At 45.7% G+C, this 22482-nt stretch overlaps 2 protein-coding genes across 3 annotated transcripts in view; one reads left to right on the top strand and one right to left on the bottom strand.

Annotated features, from left to right (window-relative positions):
* KDM5B (lysine (K)-specific demethylase 5B) overlaps positions 1-8477 on the bottom strand; it is an 82572-nt gene extending 74095 nt beyond the window's left edge. The window contains exon 1 of the mRNA XM_008583771.1: positions 8274-8477. Coding sequence (XP_008581993.1) covers positions 8274-8477 — 204 coding nt within the window. The remainder of the gene's footprint in view (positions 1-8273) is intronic.
* Positions 8478-15475: 6998 nt separating this feature from the next.
* On the top strand, positions 15476-19139 carry LOC103599621 (alpha-1,3-mannosyl-glycoprotein 4-beta-N-acetylglucosaminyltransferase-like protein). 2 transcript variants are annotated; one of them, XM_008583770.1, is made up of 4 exons: positions 15476-15526; positions 16502-16630; positions 17049-17142; positions 17973-19139. In XM_008583770.1, the coding sequence occupies exons 2-4, from the start codon at positions 16526-16528 to the stop codon at positions 19094-19096; spliced, it is 1323 nt and encodes a 440-aa protein (XP_008581992.1). In that variant the 5' UTR covers positions 15476-15526; positions 16502-16525; the 3' UTR covers positions 19097-19139. The 2 variants fall into 2 exon arrangements, with proteins under 2 accessions (XP_008581992.1, XP_008581991.1); XM_008583769.1 differs by having other exon boundaries at positions 16502-16651.
* The last annotated feature ends 3343 nt before the right edge of the window (positions 19140-22482 follow it).

Genomic DNA, 22482 nt, shown 5'->3' with positions numbered 1-22482 from the left:
CCCTCGGTGCTGCTCCCGCGCCTCGCTCAGCCAGTGAGCGGGAACCGGTCTGTATGTGGGATCCGAACCCTCGGGCGGGAGCGCCGCCACGCTTCCCAAGCAGCGCACTTATCCAGTGCGCCACCGGGCCGGCCCCCTAATTAGCTTTATTTTAGAGAAAAAATATGTCTAATTGTTAGTAGCTCTGTCCTAAGGTCTTTTTTTTTTTAAGATCAAAATAAACTTTTTTCCTGCCATCTCTTTTACTTTTCTCCCCACTTTACAAGTAGGATAACTTGCAAAAATATTGAAGACCATCTATTGACCCCTCCTGTCAAGCATAAACTGTGATTATTTAAATTATTTGTTAGATAGGTATAATGCCCTTCCATTTGCATGGCTTTCACAGCATCACAGTTATCCCACACTAAGGGAAATTAAAATAATTGTAAATAGTTCTGAACACAAAGCTCATCAAGTACAACTCCTGCCTATATACACACACTACACAAGAAACACATATGCACCTGCAAATTTTCTGAAATCATCTGTAACAGCTCTACCTAAAAAATAATTTAATCTATTTTTTTTTTTTTTTTTTGTCTTTTGTCTTTTTCCATGTCCGGCAACGGATCGCAACCCTCAGTGTTGCCCCCGCACCGGACCGGGGACCGGCAACGGGATCGCAACCCTCGGCGTCGCCCCCGCACCTCGCTCAGCCAGTGAGCGGGAACCGGTCTGTATGTGGGATCCGAACCCTCGGGCGGGAGTGCCGCCGCGCTTCCCAAGCGGCACACCCATCCAGTGTGCCACCGGGCCGGCCCACACTATTTTTTTTTTTTAATTTAAAGATTCAGGTATAGAAAAACTTCATCTAAACCAACAGAAGGATTACATTCTATATATTCTAGTTTTTATGCTAGGCTTCTGCCTTTTCAAGTTTCGCTTTTTAAAAATCCCTTTACTATAGGGGAAAATGAGGGATATGTGTTTGGCACTAACCCGTCTTGCTAAATCTGTCCCAGACTCTTCTTAGCAATGAGCAAATAAAGCTTTGGGATTTAAGCTCCTTGCAATCCATCAATTAATTAAACTGGACAGCAGCCCTAGGTCAGTGTCAGATCCCCTTATAGCAGATGAGAAGGCATACATTCGGATAAAATGACTTTGTCCAAGGTCATGATGGAATTAGACTCAAGACTCTACCCACCTATTTTTAAAAATCTAGAAACACCACCCCCTCTTGTTTTCTTTTACATGATAGAAAAACTGGCTTTTAAAAAGTAATAAAATATACATATAGTTCCCTTGATAAGCCTCATTTGTATCCCTGCAAAATACTCTTTAAATTTTACAGCATTTTACAAGACATTATTAAATGAAATGGAATCAACAAGTTCTAAAAAGGCATTCATTATGTGATCTTTTGCATAGTGGCTGCTCCTATCTGATAAATTATTTCAGGGAGATAGTGAGAAGCCCTTAGGTTTTAAGAGATTATTGATAGAAAACATTTTTCAATGACTTAATTTTTAATTTGCCCACTTTGAAGAAAATATTTAATACCACATAAATGTTCATTAGCAACTCTGCTGAAACAGAAACTGCAGCATCAATGCTGAAAGTCAAACAAACTACCTTTCTTCGCACAGAAGTGAACCTATAACAACCTAACCAACAACTCAATAGACTCTTCTAATTCTCATTTCCTTAAAACTCCTTTTCCAGAAAGGGACTTTATTCTATTTCTTGATTTCTCCTGACTCCCAACTCTGTTCTGTCAGGCTAAATACCCACTCTGACCAGAAGGCCCTTTCCTAATAGCAGAAAATTGAGATAAATACAAAAATGAACAGATAGCAGAGAATGGAACAATGCTAACAGAGAATGCCTTCCATCTACCACCCACTCCTACACCTCTATCTGCCAAGCACTGGCCTGAAGATGGTCAGATTTGTTCACAGGTTTCAACAAATGTGTAACAAAGCAATAAAGCCATTGACTAAAACTGAGAAATACAATCTCTACCATAATTGGGCAAAGTGACCATCACTCACATAAGGATGGAAATTTCATCCTTAATTGCCCAAATGTTGCTCATAACCTGAATAGGACAAAAACCAAGCCAAGCTGTTCTCTACAAATGAAGATCACTAGTTCTCTCCCCACCCCAACTACTCTACCACTCTGCTTTCTGTGCTTAAATCCAGGAAAATAGCTAAAAATAAATTCTCTGTACTTTTGCATTATGCTTGAAATTATTCATAATAAAAAATTTTTAATTTACACTCTGGAAGAGATGGCTCTGGCAGAATAAAATTGATTAGTCCTTACATCCAGAAAGAAAGCTTAAATGATTTAAAAAAGAACGAGGGCTCGCCAGTTAGCTCACTTGGTTAGAGCCTGGTACTAGTAACAACGTCAAGGGTTCACATCCACAAAAAAAAAAAAAAAAAAGAATCGATAGGATGACTCCAAAGTAGTGTGTAAAGGTATATAGCAATGATGTTTTAAGAGGAATGATCTACGGTGAAAGATCTGAATGTTTAAATCATGGTGGGAAAAAAGAACATAAAAGAATGCATTTAGTCAAATTCCACATCTTTGTTCCAAATACCTTACAACTATGGAAGTGAAATATCTCACTGTCCTAAAGGCAGCTTTTATCCATTAGTCTGGTTTATAAACTTGGATGCAAAAAGCAAATTCACCATAGAACTCATCTAATAGTTAATAACAGAAAAAGGAACAGTTTTGGAAAAATTTTTGTAGGTGTATAAAGGTCATCTCATTTTTCTCTTTAATCCCATGTTAGAACATAGCAGTTAATAAATACTTAAGAAATCTTGTTTGGTCACACACAATTCTCATGTCTAAAACAAGTTTCTCACAACTCAGATTTTAAAACTTCAGTTATCACTCTCACAAACTATTTATTTAGGGGGATCCAAACCCACCCTTGATGTTGGTGTCATCAGCACCACACTCTAACCAGATGAGCTACCCAGCAAGTCCAGTTTCTCAAACTTTAAATAATTGACAGTTAATGTCAGTAGCTCAGGGATATGACTTTCCTAAGGTATCACCCCACCCACCCACTCACCCCAAAGGGACTCATCAGTATGCCTCTGCTGATTCCTCTTCAACGGTCCCAAACAAATTCAGAACGTGTAGCCCTCCAGCTTCCAACATTTATTCCACCTAATTTTAACTTTTTTGGTGTGGTTGCCAATGATCTCTGCACTTAAAAGAGGTATACTAGCAGTAATCTCCAAAAAGAATTATCACATACAACCTCAACACGAATGTACAAAGGATGAAAGCAAGGTCTTCCCAGGTTAGTGGTTTTTCGAACCTATAGATGGCATCTGGAAAGAGGTTATACAAATAGGTTTCAAGGAACCTAAATACCAGGAACCTAATTAGCACTTTTATTTCTGGGGGCATGGGCTTACATCCTTTTCTACAGCCAACCTTAATGTGGTTCAAATAAGACAATGATGAGAGGTTACAGAAATCTACAAAAAGATCCCATTACAGCACATAAACCGGGTTCAATTTTTTTTAATCGAATAGTTTACAGTGATCATTCTTATCTCTCTAAAAAAATTTCCTCATTGGTAGATTTTTGCCTGCCTTTATTCAAGTATCCCAAACATCTTGTACTATGTTATCATCCCCAAACTAAACAAATAAACAAGTTTATCACTAATATATCAACCAGAAATACTCTAAGCCAACAAATCAAAGAAAATTAAGCAACTTAGAGATAAAGAATGAAATTAAGAGTTGATAATTTTAATTTTTCTTATCAGTGTTAAACAAATAAACAAGTTTATCACTAATATATCAACCAGAAATACTCTAAGCCAACAAATCATAAAGAAAATTAAGCAACTTAGAGATAAAGAATGAAATTAAGAGTTGATAATTTTAATTTTTCTTATCAGTGTCTTAATAAAAGATTTCAAACCCTGGCTTTAATAGAAAACATTTATTAACACTTTTCAAAGGCAATTCTTTATTCACTTCATTCTTAAAAAGATTTAGATTCCACGTTTAAAACCATATCCTGTAATCATAGGAAGGTAAATTTTGCCAGTGGGAGTGGGAACTCAAATCTTTAGCTGACTCATATATTTGCAGTTATCACTCATGTTCCACTCTAAAAGTCCACTGATTTTGTTGATTAATCAGTTCACTAAGAGTTACAAGTATATGGCTGTTTATGGCTCCTAGTGTGCCCAGTTTACCAGGGGCAAAGTCAAATTTAGCTAAATACCTATTGAAAGACTGTAACAAATGAAGTTTGTTTTTGCTTTGTTTATGGCAGACACTTGTGACCTAGAACTGAAGAACTTAATCTAACCTCCTACCAAGTTTTTCCTCCTGGGTAGCACAGTCCTAAATTTGTCTTAAAAAGTAGTTACAAGTGCTGGCCAGTTAGCTCAGTGGGTTAGAGCTCGTTGTTATAACACCAAGGTCAGTGTTCAGATCCCTATACCAGCCAGCTGCCAAAAAAAAAGGTAGTTACAAGTGGGTATGGAGTTTTGGGGGAGATGAAAATGTTCTAAAACTAATTGTGGTGACAGTTGTAAAACTGTGTGAAAATGCTAAAAACCACTGAATTACACACAGTGGTAAATTGTATGGCATATGAATTATATCTCAATAAAGTTATTATCTGTAAAAAGTAGTTACAGTTTCTCCCTTTGCTGAAGGGTATTTCTACTGATAAGCCTTTCTCCAAATGTTAAAGGTTTAAAATAGCCAATAAATCACCACAACTGGAGAAAGATTTCATGACACCAAATAAATTGGGAAAAACAAAGATGGTTAGGCCAAAGTCGATCAAACCCCAAATTAGAGAGAATGACAGGCTGGAATGGGAGTAAATGAGCTCCATATCTTTAACACTTCTAACATACAAAGAAACGTATATTTAAGTTCCTCTCTGTCTCAAAGGGTGGAACCAACAGGCTCACTCAAAGATGCTGACTTTATTAAAACACTTAAAGCTACTTTTTTACACTTTGGCTATAAAGATGAAGGGATCAAATTAAAAAATGTGAAAAAATGTGTCCACTGTGTGTGCCATCTGGGGTTTGATTTAAACCTCTGACTTTTGGACACTGCCAAAGAAAAATCTGTAGAACCTGTCTATTTGTGGCCAAATGTTAGATGTTGAAGACAAAAAAGTTACTAAAGCCATCAAATATATTCCTATCAAACTTAGGAGACTCAAAAAAGTAATTAATCATCTCCGAATACCACAAAATCATACGGCAAGTATTTGTCCTTAAACAGACATCTAAGTATTATCAAGGAAGAAGTTAAAATTTGCATTTTAAAGGTAACAAAACCAGAAACCAGATTAATTGTTAAATTTTAAAAGTTCGCAGCCCAGAAAACAAGCCTAGATACTTGATGTAATTTGAAACAAAGATTTATTTCTCTTTAAACTTTTAACTCAGGATTTGAATATAATCTTCTTGACTTGTTATGTTTTATCACATTTATCTTACTATGTTTTCACAAATTTCTATGAACCTCTATGCCCCCATATAGAAAATAATGTAAACACCCTAAGTTTTCAGAAGACAAGCAGCTAGGACCCTCAGAAGAAAGCAGCTATAAACCGAAGCTGTATAAGTACCATTAATTAAAGACACAAAGGTAAGAACAAAAGGAAATAGAAATGCTTTATAATTCTCCCCCTTACCTCCTGGCAGGTAAAATTCCAATACCCCCAATCTCCCTTGTAATATAGCCACTTATGTTCCAACAACTCAGTGAACAAAAATCATCTAGAAACAGGCATTATATAGCTACCGCCATGGAAAATATTTCCTACCACTGGGTTTTTTTGTTCCTATATTTCAACTATATGAAACCACTTGTTCACAGTTAGCTTTCCTAAAACAAAACAGTTTCTAAAACAAAGACTATTTACATCTCTTAAGAAGCCTTTGTTCCAACAAGACCCCTCTTCAGCAGCTATAACTTCTGGAAAGATTTCCTTTTTTTGTAGTTATATCAACAACAAATACTCCCAAACTCTTTCCATTTGGCATAGGAGTGTGTTAAACAAAGGAGGAAGAAAGTCCCCTCCACACAAAGGAGGTCTCCAAAACAGACCACTGGTGGTGTTTGTAGATTATTTGTACCTCTTTAACCCCCTTCCTCAGGCTGTAGTATGTAGTACTCTCAATACAAAATGGTGGCCATCATGTCTGACATTCAGAGTGGGAAAAGGTAACACAACCACACATATTGTCAAGTTTGCCATTAATACGGTAGCCGAAACAAGGAATGGGTAGCCAAACATAACCTGAGCGACACTATCTTTTTGGGAAAAAGACCCTATAAAGGAAAAAAATGAGAAAGCAAGATAAAGGATTTACCCCAGCCTTAGTATGCCACAATACCAACATGGAGGACAACTCCCAGGAACCTGACTCCTCACATTTTGGTAAATAAAAACTTACTCAAGTTGCCTAATTTCTGAATAAAATCCCATTACTGCAAATGTACAATATTCATATTCGCCTTTCCTAGCATCTAACGTTAAGGTGAATTGCTAAATGTTTGAAACATGCTCTGTTCCTCAAGAATTAAAACCTTGGCTCTAACCAGCTCCGGTTATAACTTCTGCAGGCCTCTTCGCACACTCTAAAAGAAATGTACTTCCCTTAAGCAACAAGAATCGACCTTGTCCACTTCACTGAGAGAAATGGATCCGTTTTCGAACATGTGCCCCATACTAGCTGGCCAGCTATTTTTTTAGGTATATATTTCACGTCCATTTTCAAACTTGTCCAAGAAAAACTAAAGTGCGGTGTCCGTGTTTTAATTTTGGGGGCGGGTGGAGAGGGGTTCGGATGAGGAAGACTTATTCAGGGACCTCCCTCCAAATAGCTTTCCAAAACAGAATGATTACATGCAGAATCCCCGCAACTCAAAATGTCATTACAAAGAGCAAGCTTAAGGGAGCAGGGGTGGGAGGGGGGCTGGGGGCGCAGTGGGGAGATTCTCGAGCAGGAGGAAAGGCAGTTAAACCCCCTTCCCAACGGTCCCAGCCCGTCCAACCGTCATTTAGGCCAGCTCGGACTCAGACCACGCCGCAAGGTGGGCAAAAACTCCGGGGTGGAAGAGTTCCGGCCGCGGGGGTGGGGCTGGGGGCCGGGAAGGAGTTGGCCGGGCTTCCCTTCGCGAGCGTTGCGGCCGTTAGGGATGGCTCGCAAACACCCCAGCCCTCACGCGCAGCCTCCAGGCCGAGACAGGGCTTGGCGGGCTGAGGTGGGTGACTGCGCCTCAGCTCCCGGCGGTTGGGGGCCAGGGGAAATAAACACGGGATCTTCGGGGGTCTTCTCGTGTGACATCTGCCCCTACAAACACGGCCTCGCCCCCACGCCATCCCCACCAACACCGCCCAAGCCTCGCCGGGGAGCCGAGCGGCTGGGCCACAAGTCGGGCGTGAGAGCCTTCGGGAGCGCGGCCCGGCATCGGGGTCCCCCGCCGCCTGGCCTGTGTCCCACCGTCCCACAAGTGCCCCCCAGACACTTACGCCCCCCTCAATACATCCGCTCCGGGGCCGGACCAGCGGCTCCTCCCCGCCCCCCGGCAGCGCTGGCCGCCCCCTCCTCGACTCCCGCCCGGGGGCCACTGGAAGGCCCGGGGACCAGGGGGTGGGGGGGGTGCCCTGGTCTGGAGGGTGGGGCGCCCAGGTGAGGGCCGCTCCGGGCCGACGCCGCCACCACACAAAGGACTAGGGGCTCCCGCCGCCATATTGAAAACTTTCCTCCTCGCACGACAACTCGCAAGTCCCCCACCCCCACCCCATCACACACCCCCGCACCCCGGGGGAGGAGGCGAGGACCTGCCTGCGGAGCCTCGCCGGGACCGGAGCCCTCCCTCCGCGCCCGCGCCTCCGCGGGCTCCGGGAGGAAACTCCCCCACGACCAACCCCCGGCTCCTGCAACCACTCCATCCCAAACCGAACCCGAACCCCCAGGCCGGGCCGCGCACCCGTCCACCGAGCCCCGCGGCGACACGGCCTTCTCCGGGCACCGCCAGAGCCCCTGCTCTCCCACGCTCCTTATCTCCCGCTCCGGATGGAGAGCCCCCGTCTTCCTCCCCCCGTCTCAACTCCGACCCTCCCGGCAGCCCCAAACTTGGCGAGGCCCGTGGGGCGACTGGCTCCCTCACCCCCGCGCCTTGGGCCTCCCCGGCTCCGCAAGTCCTCGCTCCCTCCCCCAGCCGCGAGCAAGATCCGGGGTGCTGGCGTGACTCACCGGCGGCGGCCGCACCTTACAGATCCCAGTCTGCTCGGCTATGGGCCGGATCTTGTGGATGAAAGCGAAGGGGTCCGCAAACTCTTCCCAGCTGGGCTCGAAGACCGGGCACTCCGGAGGAGGCAGGAACTCGCCCAACGGGCCCGGGCCCCCGAGGGGTAGCGCCGGACGCGGGCCCGGGGCCAGCGCGGTGGCCGACTCCATCACCGTGGGTTTGGGCAGGGGCAAGGACGGGGTGGGCTCTGGGATCGCGGCTGAGAGCTCCGCTCGGTCCCAGACCTGTGCAGACACCGCTCGTGCGACAGCAAGTCCGACTTCTACTAGCAACGGCAGCACCTTGGGCTTTTTCAGCGTTCCTCTGATGACGTCTTGCCGCAAACCCACGCCGTGCGCCTCCGCCGCCACGGCGAGGAAAAAGAATCCCACCCCCACCCCCACGTAATAACTTCGTATAGCATACATTATACGAAGTTATACGAAGGACAGGCGTCCCCACCACGCAGAAGCGCAGGGAGCCTTGATCACACTGGTCAGCTGGGTCCATGGTAGGGGGCTTCTGATGATGGTGACAGGGTGCAGCATAGCTCTGTTGTGGACAAATCCAGTCTCTTTCTAGGCTTTTTGTGGGCCCCCTCCTCTCCTGCCACAACTTCTGCCAGGCTTGGGACCACAGTGCCATCTAGGGGTGGTTCGGCATCAGGGCAGCTCCATTCTTGGAGGGCTGGGGGAGAAACCCTGGAGCGTGTCCCTGTCACTGTGGGCACCTGCTTGGCTATGTCTGCATACAGAAGTAACGGTCTCAAGGATGGGCATCCACAGCCTTTGTGGAAACCTCCTTCCAGCCCTGTCCTCACGGTTCCTCTCATGAGAGCTGCAGCTGCCAGGACTGATAGGAGGCGAGTCCTGGGCCTATGTTTCTCCATTTGTGCTTCCTGTTGACAGAATTCCAGGAGCTTCCACCCAAAGAAGCAGGCACCCCCACCCACCCCCCGCGCCGAGCTCCCCGCCCCGCCTCCGAATCGGGCGGGGCCGAGGCCTTCCGCCCGGGGATGGAGTTAATCCTTAAGGTTCAGTTGAGCTAACGTTTATTGACCACTTACTATGTACCATAGTTTCTGCTCTTAAAAAGTTAATAGCCTCATAGAGAGGATCAGACCCCTAAGCCGATCAATCATGTCAGTACACTATGGTAGGTGCCATAATAGAAGTAAACACTTACAGACCCGGTCGGTCGGGGCAGAAGAGCATTGGGAATGAAAAAGGATTTTCCAGGTAGAGGGAACAGCTTGAACATAAGAACAGCCTGGACGTGAGAAGGCAATAATAACGATAATGATAATAATGAACACTTTTGAGCACTTGCATATCCTAGTGTTTTGAATGATTAATCATTTAATGTACACAACAACCCTATGAGATACTCATCTCCATTTTACAAATAAGGAAAGTGAAGCACAGGTAGATTAAGCAATTTGCCCAAATTCACACAGCTAATAAATGATGGAGATTATTTAGCAGGAAGCGGGTAGTGGGATGTTGCAGGAAGAAGAGTCATCCACAAGCAATAAGATAATGTTGGATTTGAGAAGAACAAAAGACTCTTGAGATAATCCAGATGAGAAATGATGGGGCCTAAATTAGGGCAGTGGTGCTATCGATTAGAAGGAAGGGATGCAGATACAGGAAATACAATTAGGACATAGTGGTAGATTGGGGAGGGACAGTGAGGACGATTCAGGCGTCTGGTGGGTCTGCCTGAGTGGATACTGGCCCATTGGCATTGCTGGGACTTTCAGCTAGATTACACAAATGAGAAGTCATTTAGGGAAGAAGATAATGTGTTCACTTCTGGACATGTAGAGTCTCTGGTGCATAAAGCTGGAGATATACAACAGGCTGAAGGGTATAAATCTGAAGGGAAGAGATCAGAACCGGAAATGTAAATCTGGGAGCTATAAGCATACGGATGATAACCATTAATTATCTAACGCTGCTACTGTGTGTAAGGCATCGTTCTGAATGCTTTGCATATATTAGTTCACTGAATCTTCACAACAATCATATTGGGTAGGCATTGCTATTATCCCCATTTTATAGAACAGGCAAAGGAAGCACTGAGAGGTTAACTAACTTTAAGAGATATGAACATTTTTAAGGCACTTTTTTTGGAGGGGGGCGGTGGAGGGGTCATGTCCAGCCCCAGAAAAGGGAGAGAGGAAGCTCAAAAAGTAGAACTTCAACACTGAAATGACCTCTTTTATCCAAAAAGCAGCCAAATTCATGGAAGGACTGTATGCCAGGATCTCCTTACGGAGGGATTAATGGAGCCCTAATTATGCTTTCAGAGTCACCTAGAGAAAGAAAGTCTCTTATCCTTAAAGATTCTCAATTTAAAAGAAAGAAAGAAAAAAGGCCTCCTCTTCAATAAACTTTTCCCAGAGGTATCTGGCCCCCCAAAGACTTCACAGCGGTCCTTGGAGAAGGTAATCCTTTTCTTGGCACTGTAAGGCTTTGGGACCTTGGTGAGCCTTTTCCTGATCCCTACTGCAATAGAGACTCAAGCTGAGAGGGCAGCTGGCATTATAATAAAATGCTAATAGTAGAATCTAGGAAGTGGAGATAGAGGAATTTGCTGCAAAATTCTTTTTAACTTTGTTGAATATTTTAAATTTTCATAATAAAACGTTGGGGAGAAAAATCATTATTGCCGCTCTTTGCTGTGGGCGTTCTGTGCTTTTGAGGGTCTCGCTGGAGTTGATTTCCTGTCATGTGCTCTCTCTTGGAAGAGCCTTAAGACTGTTTTCACCCTTAACGTTGGCACCCTACAAGCCAGGTAGTTCTAACTTTGAGAAAAATTTTAGACATAAATGAATTACGACTATTATTTAACTGAGGCAAACACAACAAGCTTCAGGAAATGTTTCCCACTTCCCAGTTGTGTCTTGGGACCCCCCTTTCGCTTCCAACTCTCAAGGTCTCCCAGTCCCGCTTCCTCCATTTCCGGTAGTGACCCTAAGTGATGAGATTCTACTGCTCCTCGATCAAGCAGCAGCTGTTTGGCTCCTCGTGGACCCGAGGTGACGTTAAGGGAGGGGGCGGTTGCCAGGGTAGTGAGGGGAACCTAGGGACCGAGAGGGCTCTCCGGGGAAGCGACAGCTCCTCCGCCCCACAGAAGACGCTTCCCCTTGCCCTTTATGATGTGTGTTTACATGGGCGGAGGGATCCCTGCCAGCTGACAGCCACACCGCGGCCGGCTCTTCTTTTTTTAAAGAGCCTAGCCACAGGCTGTGATTGGCCGCGGCCCGGGCCGCATCAGCCTCCGGGGGCGGGGCCCGGGCCGCATTGTCTCGTCCGGGGCCGGTTGGACGCCCCAGAGGCCGGACCTGGGCAACCCTAGCCTGGAAGTGCCGGGGCCGGAGCTCCCGGAGGACTGGGAGCGAGGCCGGGGCGGGGGCGGCGGCGGGTTCCCGGGGGAAGACGGGGCTGCAGCCCTGGCGGCCGAGGACTGGGAGCGGGGCCGGGGCGGGGGCGGCGGCGGGTTCCCGGGGGAAGACGGGGCTGCAGCCCTGGCGGCCGGAGCGGAACCAAGCCCCGCTCCGAGTGCCACGTCTCCAGGAACCCCCTCCTTACTCCTGGACAACACCCCGCCCCCGTCCGGGCCTCCGTCCCCCAAACCACCCGCACTTGTGCAACTCTGGGTCCTTTGGACACATTCCTAGGGGTCTCCATCCTCATCCGATCCACTCAGCCTCCGGAGTTCTAGCTCGCAACCTGCCCGACCCCATCTCGCGATCGGCGCCCCCACATCTGCAGCCTTCGCCCCTAGATCCGCCCGCCTGGTGATGAGACACTCCCCGAGCTCCTTCCGGTCGCCGCGACTGGAAGGTCACGCTCCTGGGTTCCAAACTCGGGGGACCGCCTTCTCCATCCCCTCTCTGTCCCCCGTCCCCTGTGCACTGCTGCGGGACTGGGCCCCGGGATGAGGGGGGCAGGCCCGGCTCCCCAGCGGTCGGGAAGGGGGCGGCGGCCGGCGCAGCACGTAGCGCACGTGTGGGGCCCGCTCCCCACCCCCGCCGCCGCCTCCGACTCAGACGACTTTCCAGGGCTCCCGGTATCGCCCGTGCGCCTCCCTTCCGCCCAGACCTCGGTCTCTGCGCTTTCGCGTGCGCGTCCTTCCTACCACCACCCTTCCCTTCCCAGCCCTGTTGATCCTCATTTCCCCCGATGCACGGGCTTTCCCTCGGCCCCTTCACAATCCACCTCAGCCCCTCAGCTCATCGCCGCTGGTGCCCTGGAATGTTTGGTGTCAGACGTCCCCTGCGGAAATCCACAAACCCTTGAGTGTGCGCACCTTGTTTTATTTGTGTATTCCCACAACGTGTATTACTACCTCTATCACTGCACTTCTAACTCGGTATTTGTCTTTTTTCCACCGGTTTCCCTGACTGCTCCCTCTACACGTGCCTCTCCAACCAGATTGTAAGCCTCTAGAGGGAAGGAATAATGTCCCTATCCCTGGCACTAAGCACGTGGCAGACGCTCCACAAATATTTGTTTAAGGGGAGGGGAAATGGCCTTGAGTTTCTGTGGTTCCAATTGGCTGAGGATCGAGCTTTGGGCGGGACGAGAAGAATGTGGTTGCCCACACCAAGCGGGAGGGAATTTCACAAAAGATGAGAGGTGAGGTATTGGGGAGCCCACACAATGGATGGGCACCACAACTGCGATAAACGCCTCTTACTCCCGTTTCCCCGCCCTGCTTAATTGTCCCCGGAACAAACAACCATCCTATGCTATCACCTTCTGCGCAGGATTTCTATGCTCCCTGTTCTGCCCCACCCCAAGCTATGGGGTGGGAGGGTACCCTTGGGGATCCGCTCACCCATGACAAGGGTCTCATCTCTGGGCTTCTGTCCTTGGAAAGCTGGGTCTGGGTCCCAAGGAGGTACCTGGTGACTAAGTACCTCTTCCTCCTCTTCCCCGTCTCCTCTTCCTCTCCAGTCCTGGAATCCCCTCTCTGCAGACTCAGCCCAATTGAGATCCAAGATAACTGCACCTTCAGTCCTGGGCTTTGGTTTACCTGGGTGAGGGACTTGAAGGGCTAGACCCTTGTTTGGGTCAGGCACTGGCAAGTGGGACGTTCCCACGGTGCTGCCAGCCCTGCCCATAGGGGTTGGGAGGGGCAGAGATACCCACGCCAGGGCTTCAGGGCGTGTTTCTTCCCGTTCCGGTTGGGCCACTTTAGAAGCCCTGGACGTGCTGCTGAGAGAGGCTGAGAGGGAAACCCGTGCTTCCTTTCCATCGTGCAGGGCACCACCAGCACTCCTAACTTAGATCTCTGGGCTGAGGAGCCCCTCTCAACATGCTCTATGGCCTTGAATAGCTGGAATGTTTGGAATTCCCTATATCTGGGCAGAAAAGCTTCCAAAAGGATAAAAATGGCTGCAACACCGTGTCAGAACTTTACAGAGCACCACATCTTTCATGTTCAACTAAATCATGCTGAGTGTCCAGCACCGGGTGTGACACACTAAATGCTAAATGTAATTCCCTTTTTTCTCTTCTCTTCATATATCATAAGGGTGATATATGAACAAAGAAAAACTCCTCTAACATTAATAAGACAGGGCCATTGGCCTGGAGTAATTCATAGTCTACTGGACATGTCAACCCTGTGAAGTAGGTAGTATTGTCACCTTTTTTTTTTTTTAAAGATGACCGGTAAGGAGATCTTAACCCTTGGCTTGGTGTTGTCAGCACCACGCCCAGCCAGTGAGCGAACCGGCCGTCCCTATATAGGATCCGAACCATAGAATCCGAACCTGTGGCCTTGGTGTTATCAGCACCACACTCTCCCGAGTGAGCCACAGGCCGGCCCATCACCATTTTTAAGATGGAGAAATTGAGACTCAGGTTAGTTATCCAAAATCACACAGATAATAATAGCAGAGCTGGAACTAGAACGGTGCACCTAGCACCAGTCTTTGATCTTCCCAAAACACCAAGCTGACTTCTCTAAAGCAGAGGAGAGGACATCGAAGCCTCTTCTCAAATCTCACCACCTGCCCCTTAACCTGCCAACATCAATCTCTCCCCTCTAGGCCACAGTGTCTTCAAACTTTGATTGTAATCTCCAGTACTTTTGTTTACACAGCAAAAGCAACAAAAGTTTCACAAAACAATAATTACCTTTATTCAGTGATGTGATGTACTTATATGCTGGTTGAGACCCAATAATTTGATTTGTTATCCCATAATGGACTGTGACCCTCAGTTTGAAAAAGTACTGCTTCAAGATTAGTTTTTCCTGCTGTTTAGGCAGCTTTCAAAAAGATGTACACAGAGGGGCTGGCCAGTTAGCTCGGTTGGTTAGAGCATGGTGCTGATAATACCAAGGTCCAGGGTTTGATCCCTGTATGGGCCAGCTGCACTCCCCACACCCCAAAAAGAAAAGGTACACTCGGACATACACAGAGGGAAGACCATGTGAACATACTGGAAGAAGATGGCGATCTACATGCCAAGGAAAGAGGCCTCAGAAAGAAAAACAATTCTGTCTAGTCTTTGACTTCGGACTTCTAGCCTCCAGAATTGTGAGAAAATACTGTTTTATAAGCCAATTCCTTAAAATAACTCTCTATATATTTGCATACACATATACACATCCTATTGTTTCTGTTTCTGTGTAGATCCCTGATTAATACAATCAAATAGTCTCCCCTACTCATACCCATCTAATCTTGAAGTTCAGCTACTCAGTTCATAGCTACCAATTATGATGCATGCACATATCACATGTAAGTCCTGTGCATGTTTACCTCCTGTGGTAGGGGAGTAGGTGGACAGGTCACAGGAACAACATCACAGAGGGAGCTTAGCTCCAGGGTGGAAAGCTGAGGAGAACTCAGCTTATGGTGCCTCACCTTTCGCTCATTACTCCTAGAGGGACTGGTCCTCATCACCTCTGCTCCTCTTACTCTTTTTCTCTCGCCTGCCTCTTCCAGAAACCCGTCGAACTCAGAGGACTGAGTGAGAGCTGTCCTCCCCCTGGGACTGGTAAACTACATGGGAGATCCAGACAGGGAACAGAGCTATGCCTGTGGTGGTGAAATCCTTTAACTGCAATCATAAAGCCTCTTTATTCAGTGTATGTATCCATGTATTTATGGTCTAGAGAAGTCTATTTCTTTTATATGAAGACGCTTGTATCTGAATCACCTGTGTGACTAAAAGTCTTTGATTAAGGAACTCAGGTAAGGAAAGTTTAATCTGTAAAAACTTGCTACCATATATAAGCATTCTTTTTATGACTCTTATCAAAAAGCTAAATGGCTAAGGGAGAGAAGCATGTTAACCTCCACAAAATACTAAACTGGGAGGCATGCCTGAAAATTGGGAAGATTGGAGAATATTATAGCCTCTGGAGCATGGGAATTACTGACTACAATTTCTTTTCTATTTATGTACTGAGCATGCAAGGAAATAATCAAGAGCAGGTGACAAGGCATATTAAAGCCTTTCCTCTGATAATCTAGGAGCAATCAGAGAAACACATTGTCACTAGAGAAAAGACACTGAAAGAGGAAGCGAGCATCACACGAGCACTTTAGAGGCTGAGCCAGCCTAAATTCCAATAACCTAACATTCATGAAAGGATTTTTTTTTTTTTTGACCTAAGTTAACAGAATCATGTTCTAATCAAGGTCTGTGAATGAGGTTAAAAATTGGAATAAATTAAGGATATCTTTTATTTTAAAAAGTAAGAAAAGCACCAATTTGGCATAGCACTTAGCAATACTTCAAGTTTAGCTATTTTAATAAATAGTTTTATTTTTGTTTAAAAAAGTGGGAGTGGGGATGGGTGAGGCACGATGAGCATCCGTGTTCTCAGATAAACTGACCATGTCACTAAGGCCCCAGCCGACCCTCATCTTTTTGAGTAGGAGAAACTTTGGGAAAGTTGAACCTCCAAACAAACTGAATGCAGCAAATGTCATCACAGGACAGGTGACTCCCTTCTTTAGGAAAGGAATAAGGTTAAATTCCACCAGGTTCCTAGATCATATAAGAGAGTGCACTTGCACATAAGTTAACAATGATGAGAAAGGACAGAATACGGGGGGCAAGGGGCAGTATATGTGGGGATAGCCTTCCAAAGGACAGAAGGGAGGTTCTAGGCACGGAAGGAAAGGAGTCTTCCACCTGTACATGTTGACCTCTTGCCATAGGAACCACATCCTGACGCAGACACGATGAAGTTCTCCATCAGGCACTGCTTCGTAACCACAGTGGGCATCGCATTCCTGTGGCTCTTCATCACTTTGAAAGTCCCCAGAGAAATTGAAGATGACCAAAATGTGATGACTATCAAAGGCCAAGTAGCAATCCTCGCCCCCAGTTTGAAAATCGGGGATGTTGGGTGGGAAGGGTGTGGACAGGCAGATTCACAAAAGCACCTGGGCTTTCCTTCTTCCTGTGCCATTCCACCTGAGAGTAGGAGGCTCCAAAGGGAATTGGGGCATAAACCCGGACCCATTAGATCATAAAGAAGCAGCATTTATTTCTCATATTTGTTAAGGTGAAGAAGAGAGCAAATACCGCTTAAGCACGGGATACTTTGGCCAATGGCCAGGCGTCCTGAGAATGTGCTGGGCTCACTCTGAGAGTGGTCTACTCCACTTTTTTCCCTAGAAAAGCTTATGGGCAGCCACTGGGGGATAAACTCAGTTCTTTTTATTGAAGGAGGTATATGTTTTGCCTTTGTGAATGCCCCAGGAGGTCAGTTATAGCACTAAGAAGGACAGACCACTAGAAGACTGGCAGAATCTCACCTTCAAATATATGGAAAAAATCCAGCAGAGAAGAAAGAGTGAGTGCCAAGGAGGGGGAGGGATGGAGTATCCCAGGGGAAATAGGGGCATCAGGAAAGGTAAGGTAGTTAAAAAGGAAAGAAGAAGGGGGGAGGAGAAAAGGCAGAACCGTGGCTAGGAATATTTGAATCCAGCAGAAAATTCTCTCCCTGCTCCCCAAGACATTTATATATCAGGGGTATGAGGAAGGAGGAGGGAAAAGGTAAAGTTAGTTGTTATAAGAAGGTGAAATCACTGGATTAGAGATTTGGGAAGATGAGCTGGGTACAAAAAAACAATTATAGGGGCTGGCTGGCTAGCTTAGTCGGTTAGAGTGCACCCTTATAACACCAAGGTCACAGGTTTGGGTCCCCATACCAGCCAGCCACCAAAAACAAAAAAAAAATCAAAAAAGAATTATAATAACTATAATAACAGCTAATGTTTATTGAGCACTTAAACCATGCGACCCAAAGTTCTAGACTCAAAGAAGACTTCAGAGGGACCCACAGGGATTCAGCATCACTTAGCTTAGTACTTCTCAAACTTTAATGTACATACAAGTCATGATATTGCTAAAATGCAGATTCTGATTAACTAGATCTGAGGTGGGGGGGGTCAAGATTCTGGATTTCTAATAAGCTTGCAGATGAGGCTGATGTTGCTGGACTAAGAACCCCACTTTGAGTAGCAAGGATGTAAACATCCCCTCTGCCAAAGGAAAGAACAGAGGGAAACAGGAGAGGGAAGAAAGGGAGAGAGCAGGTCCCAAATAGCATCCAACCCCTAACCCTTTCAACAACCCTTGTCACCATACACTGACAGTTGTCCCTGTTTTACCTCTCCTTAGCATGGCTGACGGTGGGGATCTCTTCAGTGCCACGACAGGATCGGAGCAGCCTTGTGTACACATTGGTCTCCATGTTCCGCGCTTCTTCTAAGGCTGAGCGGAAACATCTCACAGTGCTGGTCCACCTGGCGGGTTCTGACCTCACCTGGCTCAGAGACACTGTTGCCCATATTTCAAGCCTCTTCAGCCCACAGATCTTGGCAGGGCAGTTGCTACTGATCCACGCTCCATCCGATGCCTATCCCACTGTGGATGGCATAAGGACTGATGGGCATCATGGGAAATTCTACTCCAAGGAGAACATAGATCATGCCTTCCTCATGAGCTTTGCCACAAAGCTCTCTGATTACTTCCTCTTAATAGAGGACAATGTGTTTTGTGCCCCCAACTTTGTCACCCACATTTATTTGCAGGTGACCACCATGAAGTCCATCCCATGGGTGCTACTGGAATTCTCAAATATGGGCTTCCTTGGCAAACTCTTCCACAGCAGGGACCTCCCACTCCTGGCCCATTTCCTCCTCCTCTTCTACAAGGAGAAACCCCTTGACAGGCTGATCCCTCATTTCCGTACCCTCCTGGTCCAGGAAAACCCAATCCTCTGCAAGCCGTTCCTCTTCTACCACAGGATCTCCTATCCTACCTTTAATGACAAGAAGAATGCCACGTTTCTGAAAAAGAACGCTTATGGGCCTGACAACCCACCTGGAGCCGTTTTCACTGATATGAAGGTTTCTGATGTTCATTTCCCCTGGGAGGCCTACACTCTGGACGAATCATTCTTTTGGACATACAACGTTAGTGTCGGGAACCATCTGACAGTGATTTTGAACCAGCCAGCAAATCTCAGCAGAGTGCAAGTGCTGACAGGCTCCATCGTGGATGGAGAGTATGCCCTCGCGAAGGGGCATGTGGAGCTGGGCTACTCCCCCCAGGGGATGTCTCGGCACTGTACCAGCTTTGCCTTGCTGGGCCATCTCTTGGAAGGGCAGATGGATCAGAAGATATTCCTGATAAATATGGGGTACCATGTGAGCTGCGTGAGGCTGGTGGTGAAAGCTAGTCAGGTTGGTGGTCTCATGATCAGGCATATCTACCTCTGGGAGGAAGCTGGTCAGAGCTGAAGATAAATCAGTTAAGGGTATGAAAATTAAAATGTTGAAGCCATTTCATTCTAGCCCATATGAGTGACACAGAGGAGTTGCAAGGGAATTAGGGGCAGAAAGAGAAGACTATCGTTCTTTGGTGCCACCAAGATGTTAGAGACTTGTTTCTTCCTTTTTCTACGCAAACAAGCAACTCTCATAGAATATCTTTTGCTGAGGCAGACATAGCTTAGCCCAATTTGAGGAAAGACCTTGGTCACTCCCAGAATCTTTAGATTCATGGGATTAGCCTAAATACAGGGTGTGTGTATGTGTCTGTGTGTATGTGTGTGTGTACACATACAGTTATATGTTCACACTAGCCCATATGAGTGACACAGAGGAGTTGCAAGGGAATTAGGGGCAGAAAGAGAAGACTATCATTCTTTGGTGCCACCAAGATGTTAGAGACTTGTTTCTTCCTTTTTCTACCCAAACAAGCAACTCTCATAGAATATCTTTTGCTGAGGCAGACATAGCTTAGCCCAATTTGAGGAAAGACCTTGGTCACTCCCAGAATCTTTAGATTCATGGGATTAGCCTAAATACAGGGTGTGTGTATGTGTCTGTGTGTATGTGTGTGTGTGTACACATACAGTTATATGTTCACGTGTAGTCAGAGGCGGGGGTGAACTATAGCATAATAAGAGGTACAGTGATGACATCATGGGGAGTTCCTAAAATTGACATCATAAGAGGCCAAGAGAGGGATTCTCATTAGAAGTTCAACTCTCTGGGGCTGGCTAGTTAGCTCTGTGTGTGTGTGTGTGTGTGTGTGTGTGTACACATACAGTTATATGTTCACACGTAGTCAGAGGCGGGGGTGAACTATAGCATAATAAGAGGTACAGTGATGACATCATGGGGAGTTCCTAAAATTGACATCATAGTGGAAAAGGAAAATGTGGCATATGTACACAATGGAATACTACTCTGCTATAAAAAAAAAAAAAGAAAGAAAGAAATACTACCATTCTCAGCAACATGTATGGACTTAGAGAAAATTATATTAAGGGAAATAGGACAGGTACAGAAAGAGAAATACCGCATATTCTCAATTATTTGTGGGAGTTAATAAAAATAAATATATGAACAAATAAATGGGAGGGTGGTACAGAAAGAGAAATACCGCATATTCTCAATTATTTGTGGGAGTTAATAAAAATAAATATACGAACAAATAAACGGGAGGGCGATGACATCATAAGAGGCCAAGAGAGGGATTCTCATTAGAAGTTCAACTCTCTGGGGCTGGCTAGTTAGCTCACTTGGGAGAGCATGATGCTGATAACACCAAGATCAAGGGTTCATCAGGTACAGAAAGAGAAATACCGCATATTCTCAATTATTTGTGGGAGTTAATAAAAATAAATATATGAACAAATAAATGGGAGGGTGAAAAAAAAAGAAGACACAACAATCACAACAATTCCTTGAAATTCTTAAGACAAGTGAGCAGATATGATGTTGATGGGGGGAAGGGGGGAAAGGGAAGGAGGAAAAGGAAGAATTGGTAAAGGGACACAAAAATCAACTACATTGTATATTGATAAAAAAAAATTTTTTTTAAAGGTTCAGTTCCCTGTACCCACCAGTTGCTCCATCTTCCCCCAAAAAAGTCCAATTCTCTGAAGTTCAGGAAAGTAGCAAATGGGAGTATAGCAATAAAACTAAACCCTTAAGTCTACGCTTTTAAGTTGTATCATAGTGCCAATCTAGTTCCCTCCTTTCCTCACCAACAAACGGGCATAAATAGTTTATAATGAGAGCTTCACTCTCTCTCAGCAATCACTCCTTAACATCCACAATACTCCTGAAATTCTTCCCTATCTGTAATTATTAAAGTGGTCAAAACCCAGTGGCATTTTTCAGATCTCATCCTGCTTAGCTGTGTGCAGCAATACACAATGCTAATTATGTCCTCCTCCTTGTAACCATCTTCTTCCTCCATGTATTAGTTGGTTTCTGTTGCTTATAATGGAATACCTGAAACTGGGTAATTTATAAGAAAATAAAATTTATTTCTGACAGTTTTGGAGACTGGGAGGTCCAAAGTCCAGTGAACACATATAGTGAGGGCCTCTTTCTGGGTGGTGACTCTCTGCAGTGACACAGGGTATCACAAGGCAAGAAATGGCAAGAGTGAGGGAGCTAACCTTCTCACTCACTCTCCTTATGAAGCCGTCACACCCATGATAACTCTTTACTTCGTGCATGGATTAATCCATTCATGAAGGCACAGTCCTCATGATCCTCATGAGTTCAGCTCTCAAAGGCCCCACCTCTCAAACACCATAGTTGGATTTCCCACCCTCTTAGTACTGTTACAATGGAGACCAGCTTTCCAATACATGAACTTTTGGGGGACGCATTTGACTCATAGCACTTGATTTCTAGGATTTGTTCATTCTTATTGAGTGTCTACTATGTGCTAGGCAGAAAAAAATGACCTGTCTGTGAAGAGGTGTTTTTTTGATTGGGTGGGGGGATACAAACAGGTATATTAAGAATCATGTTGGGGTTAAGTACAGGGCCCTAGGGAACACAGAACTGCTGTTCCTAAAACATTTGGGGGGACTTAGGAAACGCTTTTTGGAAGATGTGACGTCTAAGCCTAGATCTGCCAGATCATTGGGAAGACAGCCAGGTGATGTGGGAAGACGGGCAGGGAGATTTTCTGGTAGAAAAAACAGCATGCACAGAAGTGGGCGTGAGGTGAGAGAGAAGAAGGTCTGGAGATTAAGGGCAAGCTGGGATGAGGATGGGACAGAAGATGAAGCCACAGGACTAAAGGACCGGCCTAAGAAGGGCCATAGATAGTTCAATGGGGGAAAGAATAGTCCTTTCCACAAATGGTGTTGGAACAACTGGATATCCACATGCAAAAGAATGATGTTGGACCCTACCTCATGTCATACAACAAATTAACACAAAAGGAGTCACAGACCTAAATGTAAGAGCTAAAACTATAAAGTTCTTATAAGAAAACATAAATGTACATTGTTGTGACCTTGGACTGGGCAATATTTTCTTAGATATGACACCAAAAGCATAAGCACTCAAAGAGTAGATAAATTGGACCTCATCAAATTAAAATTTTTTTTTTTTTTTTTAAAGATGACCGGTAAGGGGATCTTAACCCTTGACTTGGTGTTGTCAGCACCACGCTCAGCCAGTGAGCGAACCGGCCATCCCTATATGGGATCCGAACCCGGGGCTTTGGTGTTATCAGCACCGCACTCTCCTGAGTGAGCCACGGGCCGGCCCCAAATTAAAAATTTTTTGTGCTTCACAGGACACTATCAAGAAAGTGAAAAGTCAACCCCAGAGTGGAAAATATTTGCAAATTATATATCTGATAAGAG

The sequence above is a fragment of the Galeopterus variegatus genome, unplaced genomic scaffold (assembly GCF_000696425.1).
Source record: "Galeopterus variegatus unplaced genomic scaffold, G_variegatus-3.0.2 Scaffold3033, whole genome shotgun sequence".
NCBI lineage: Eukaryota > Metazoa > Chordata > Mammalia > Dermoptera > Cynocephalidae > Galeopterus > Galeopterus variegatus.
The sequence above is the reverse complement of the archived record's forward strand: the minus strand, read 5'-3'. Positions and strand labels throughout refer to the sequence as shown.

Coding starts and splice junctions, on each gene's coding strand:
- LOC103599621 (XM_008583769.1), top strand. CDS start 16,526: ATGAAGTTCTCCATCAGGCACTGCTTCGTAACCACAGTGGGCATCGCA. Junction 16,652..17,048: donor TGATGACTATCAAAGGCCAA/GTAGCAATCCTC, acceptor TGAATGCCCCAG/GAGGTCAGTTATAGCACTAA. Junction 17,143..17,972: donor AATCCAGCAGAGAAGAAAGA/GTGAGTGCCAAG, acceptor ACCTCTCCTTAG/CATGGCTGACGGTGGGGATC.